Source organism: Hemiscyllium ocellatum, chromosome 30, assembly GCF_020745735.1.
Source record: "Hemiscyllium ocellatum isolate sHemOce1 chromosome 30, sHemOce1.pat.X.cur, whole genome shotgun sequence".
NCBI lineage: Eukaryota > Metazoa > Chordata > Chondrichthyes > Orectolobiformes > Hemiscylliidae > Hemiscyllium > Hemiscyllium ocellatum.
In genome coordinates, this window is record NC_083430.1 from 28,926,795 (window position 1) to 28,932,794 (window position 6,000).

Consider the following 6,000-nt stretch of genomic DNA (forward strand, 5'->3'; position numbering starts at 1 on the left):
AGGTCACCAATGATTCTGACTCTGCCACTCTCACAGGCAGCGCATTCTATGCCTCCACTATTCTCCCTGTAAAGAACCTACCCCTGACATCCCCCCTTCACCTTAAATTTATGTCCCTGAGGAGCATAAATTGTCTTCCCATATCCACCTGGCTTTCTACCTTATTTTCCTCCTTTAGGATACTCATTAAAAACTTGTCTATTTACTCATGGTTGTAGTTATCAGCCCTATTATCCCAATAATATGGCATATTTTGTTTTAGTATAAATCTCTGAAGTGCCTTGGGATGTTTAATTACATTAAAGGTCCTATTTAAGTACTTGTTGGTTTTGTCTTTGACTGTTATCCATCATTTAGGAAATGTATGGAAACATTAAGGGTCACAACTGATGGTAAAAAGCCTCCATTAAATGTTATGTAGTCTTTCTTTCTTATCCATGGTTCAACCCCTATTAGGACTCACCAATATAAAGCTCTAAGCACAGTTGACTTTCTCAGATACAATTTTGCTTGACCATTTTGACAATTGAATTTTGATGTTCTTAACCTAGATTTCAGAAAAGTATGGGCTGCTTGAAGAGAGAATTTATAAAATATACAAGAACTGTATAAAAGGGTGAGTAATCAAAAAGATCTTATTTCTGTGTTTTAAGTACCTCATTCACAATCATGGAGTCAGGACCAGTACAGGAAATTTTCTCAAACTGCAGTTTTCAAGCCAATTATACTTTGATGTCAGAGTAATGTAGTTATTGCTTGCTTCTGTGGAGTGACTTTCCCTGTCGGACAACAGTGGAGTGATTTCAGCTATCATCCAACACTACTCTCATAATGGTATTTTGTTAGGAGTGTTATTTTGTCCAAGAACATTTTTGCAATCCTGAGGCTGAATTCTGGCACAGCTTAATAAGAAAACTCAGACAAAGTAGTTACTTTAAAATATGCAAGAATGTAAAAATCAAAAAGTAACGAAAGTTGAGAAACAAATTCACCATGCAACTAGGATGGTGTGGTCAGAATAAGAAAGGAAGGGTATGGCTGAATTAACATTATTGTAAAATTACATACTAGCAATGAAGAAATTGAATGGTTTGAAAATCAAACAACATTGTAATATTTTTAAATTGACTTTCTGCCACTACATATTGGTACAACTGGGAAGCTCTGATATTGTGAGCTATCAGTAGTTAGAGAATTTTAGCTCATGGGCAGGACTCTCATTTCAGTTAAACATTTTGGTGAGTCATTCACTTGTGACCTGAACTGTTTAGTTGATTGATTGGTATGCACTTACTGTCATATTTATGTTTCTGGATATATAGATAGGTTTGCACTATGTGTAGTAATGTATGAATTAATTGTGGGCATTCACCAGGCATGAATCTGCATCCTGTTTACTGTTTTTAATTTGTATCATTATCTAACCAGAATTATAGAGTATTCATTTTTGCACCAATAAGATGTGGAATTGGAGAACAATAGCTGGTAACATAATAAATAAGGGATGGAGAGAGAAGATGGAAAAAGTCTATCACCAGTTTTGAAACTCCTTTAATGAAGGGAAGAAGATATGAGACTAAATGTAAAAAATTAAAAACAAACAGAATGGGAAACACTTTTACAGAGATGTTTATGAGGTTGTGGACTTTTTCTACTAAGTTGATAATTAAGCTAAACCATGTTAACATTTAAGAATTGGTCAGGGCATCCTTAAAGACAAATATTTTTAATGTTCACCTCATACCAGCTGTTGTTGTATTGCAACAACAGCATTTTCCATCTGCTTCCTCAAAATGGTGCCATACAGAATACCATCTAGTTGACTTCACTCCCAAATTACACAACACAGCTTGTGTAGCTGAAATTAACACCACTTCAGATCAACACAAATGTTAAAACACTGGAAAGACGCACAGTAATTATGAAGTCCCAAAGTAATGCTGGTGTTGTTCCAATAAACCACTTTTCACTCATTTGTCTGTTGCAATTCTCAAAGCAAAATGTTGATATAGGTTCCAAAATGTCAAAGTTTATGTCTGCTTTTTTTCTCAAGTGATACATTGTTTGTTAATTTTTATGTGTGCTTCATTTGTAAGATAATTAAGAGAACATTGTTGTAACGTATGAACAATAGGCAAAACAGGAATGCAAATATGTTTCTGAAGCTTTCCTTGAGGTGTTTTTCCTCAACCTTGTAATGAAAATGTCAATGTGGGAGCTTTATTTAATTTTAAATTAAGATAATTTATGGGTTGATAGATTTAATGTGAGTGTGGCAAGACAAAAGGTATTGTAAGTGAATAAGAGGAAATAATTGTGCACAAATAGTTAATATGTTTGGAATGTTTGTTCGTGACTGGATTGGAATGTGGCCTTGCTGATTTGAGCACTGATTTTGGTCCTTGCTCAATGACTCATTGCAAGAACACAAAGCAGGTGCTCTGAGTTCATTAGAAAGAATTTGGTATTTAAATTTAGAAATCACAAATGTTGTAAGCTAGTTTGATTATTTTAGCTCTGATTTTCCAAGCAAGTTGCTACTTGTCTTGGTGCAACTACATTCGCAACAGCTAGAGACCAATTAGAGGAGAGGTGCAAATCGCATGTTCAAAGTATTTTCCATAAGCATGTGTTCTATTGCTTCGTGAAAGATCTGCCATAGCACAAGTTAGCTGGCGAACTGTGGTTTTACCCACTTTGCACTGTCATGCAAAGGAAGGTTAGACTTAAAGATTATTTACAATACATTTGAATGTTCTTCATATGATTCATATGTGATGAGAAGCTATCCCCTGACAGCAGTTCTTCTTTTGTAAGCATCAGAGTTTTGACCACAATTAATGAGCTGTAATTGACATTCATTTTCCTTCTTCCTCCTACAGAATCTTGGTAAACATGGATGATAACATTGTGCAGCATTATTGTAACCATGCTGCATTTTTGGTGGAAATAAAGGACGTAAATGGAGGCTGTCAAATAACACTTAAAGAAGTTTAAAGAGCCTCAACATTCATGGACAAACTCAAAGAAACCTCAACATTAGGAACAAACCAGTTACTGCTCTACCTCTTCCCTTTCTCTCCATGTACATATGCTTTTGGCTGCTTTCGATATTTGAATTCAAGATCTTTGTGCCAATATTTTCTACTGACCAGGTGTATAAATGAGCTAATTGAAGCCAAGCATGAAGAACTGAACATTTTTAATCTACATTCCTGTTGGATGAAACCACTTGAAGATTTTTTTTTCTGACCTGTTTACACTGCTGGTTGAAGGACTTGTTAAATCTCCAGTGTCAAAGTGCTAAATGCTTTCAGCTCCACAACATCTTATTGACTGTTGGACTATATCCGTGAAATCACTTGTCAGTTGATGTCCATGTATGTGTATTTCAACATGCGATACTTTTTAATTATTCATCTTTTAATGCAATTTACATGTGCCAGTTGATATTGCAATTTCAATTAATTTCACATTTTTAGCAGATTTTTCAGTGTGAAATACTTACATGAGGAATATCAGTCTTTTCTGGTGCTCATGAAATATGTGGAAGATTGCATTGCTCATTTGAAAAAGTTCAGAAAAAAAAATTCTTTTTGAGGGACGTTAATATCAAGATAATTAAAAAGTTGTCTTTCCTTGAAATATTCATTAAGTTAATGGTTTCAAAATCATATCCTTCCCTTTCACACACTTTGAATCTGTGAGATAGTTCCCTCATGGTTCAGTCAAGGAAATATTCATACGTACTCATTTTAATGCCACAGAATGATACTGGGACCTTCTGGTATGATCAAGAATTTCCAAAATCTTTAAAACCATCCACATACAGAGGTCATGTGTGATTTTGAATCATGGTGTGCTGGTATCATGTCATGATTTGCAACATTAAAATAATGTTCTATGGATACATGTAAAATATTGTATCCTGGATTCATTTAACTGTCATACACAATGACCTGACATCCCTCATTTATCAAAATATAACTCAGGTGGCTAGATTTAAAATATTAGGAGATATGTTAACTGCCTACTTTTTTAAAAATCATGTATACATTCTTTATTTTTGTAGCAAATATTCTCTGGTATTGATACTTGTCAAACTCAGTGCAAAAGAAGTGTTGATTTACATTGCAGTAAACCCTTGATTGCTATTGGCTCATTGTCTTGAACTTTCGCATTTTAACTGAGCTTCCAAATGTAATTATAGGTTTCTTACAAAGTACTTAAGGTAATGCTACATTTCTATGCTTGAAGATATGACAAATCAAAGTGATTCAAGATTTTTGTCTTTCTCTAAGTATATTTTCCCTTCTTAAGTAATGTATGTGAGAGTATTTCCTTGTCAAAAATGTCTATTAGGTTGACACTTAGGTTGCCATCAAATGAAATTCCTGGAGTTGGTACACCTCTCTTTGAATTAGTTAATTGAGACTCCTACTGTGTCTGTATGCAGGAGCAAGGACAAATATCACAGGCTCCAGTGTTGCTTCTATTCTGGGTCCCAGAACTGCCCTGGTCCCAGCAATCCTCTGAGAATCACAGCCCTGGTTATTGCCCTATGAAGTACCTCCTGTCCTGGGATTTGTCTATATGCCATTGTCAGGCATTCATCTCTCACATATCCATTGAGATGCAGTTTACTAAGGTCACAATTGCTAAAAATGTGCTTTTTTTTCAACATAAACTGTTTCAATTAAAATAAATTTCTATCAAACACCTGTATAATGCATAAATAAGCAGAATTCTGTTCTTCCAACTCTCCCTTCCTCCTTCACTTGCTTCATATACAACATATGGAAAGGCAGTGGATGCTTTAGTGATATTGAATTTGATGTCAGCTCATTGCTATGGTCTGGAATCACCGATAACTCAGATCCTGGGTAAAGATTGTAGGTTGACTTCCCTAAAGGACAGTAACAAACTAGATAGATTTTTTTCAACAATGTAGAAGTTACTTGGCCACTGAAATCTTGCTCTTCTCCACACCAGGTCCATAACTGGTGCAACAGCCTCTTTTGCTTTTTGTAAAAGGAGGAACAATAGTTTGATGTGTCTCAAAAGAAAATGATGATGACATCTGCCACAACATTGAAAAGCCTTGGTTTTATATGTTTCTTATATTAGCAAAATGAGTTAGTTACTTCCATTAACATTTGCTCCACAATTTGCTCTGGAGGGAAATCTGCCAGCCTTGCCTCGTCTGGCCCATGTGTGACTCCAGTTCTGAGGTTTACCCTTAACTGCTCTCTGTTGGGTCTAGCAAGCTGTTCAGTTCAAGGGCAATTAGGGACAAGTAATAAATCACAGGCTTTGCCGGTAATGCCCACATCCCGTGAAAAAAAAGGGAAACTAAAAATATCCCATGTACTACTCATAGCATCAGATCCTAACCTTTTGGCTGGTGCTGGTCATTGTATTTGGGCGGAGAAATATTTCCTCAGGCGTTGTGAATCTTTTTTCTCCTTCAGTACTTGGGTCACAGGCTTCCACTGCTGCACAAAAGGAAACATTGACTAAAGCAAATAATGGCAATGACAGACATCAGCAGTTAAAGCATCAACATTGGAAATTTAAGGTCCATGGATGATTACCCTTTGCTGCATGATGTTTATGAGTTAATCTTTATTTGTGGGTAAACTACATATCCCATTAATCCTTTTGTACCAGGTACTGTGATGTTGAATTTACTGGATTGTGAATAATGTTAGAAAATTGCAGATTATACAAGTTACAAACAGATTTTATTAACTGGGAGACAATTGTTATGTGAGCAATTTTTTTAAGTTTTAAAAAAATAAATAAAACATGTAATTTATAGTTTGCTGTGTTATATTTACTCCCTGCTGAGCAAGGGATGCCATCATGCATGCAGATGCAGATCATTCGTAATACCAGCTAATGGGCGCGTGCCATTGCTGCCATACATGTGTGAAACCATGCACGTACTGGTGGATGCTGTGCAGGCGAAGGGTATATTCACAACTGTTCCTTCATCTG

At 35.7% G+C, this 6,000-nt stretch overlaps 1 protein-coding gene across 3 annotated transcripts in view; it reads left to right on the forward strand.

The window, feature by feature from the left end:
* The window catches only part of LOC132829878 (grainyhead-like protein 3 homolog), a 98,171-nt gene extending 92,402 nt beyond the window's left edge, over positions 1 to 5,769 (forward strand). For all 3 annotated transcript variants that reach the window (XM_060847277.1, XM_060847278.1, XM_060847279.1), the window contains 2 exons: positions 552 to 616; positions 2,883 to 5,769. In XM_060847277.1, the coding sequence (XP_060703260.1) occupies positions 552 to 616; positions 2,883 to 2,997 (180 nt within the window). In that variant the 3' untranslated portion in view covers positions 2,998 to 5,769. The remainder of the gene's footprint in view (positions 1 to 551; positions 617 to 2,882) is intronic.
* Positions 5,770 to 6,000: the final 231 nt, after the last annotated feature.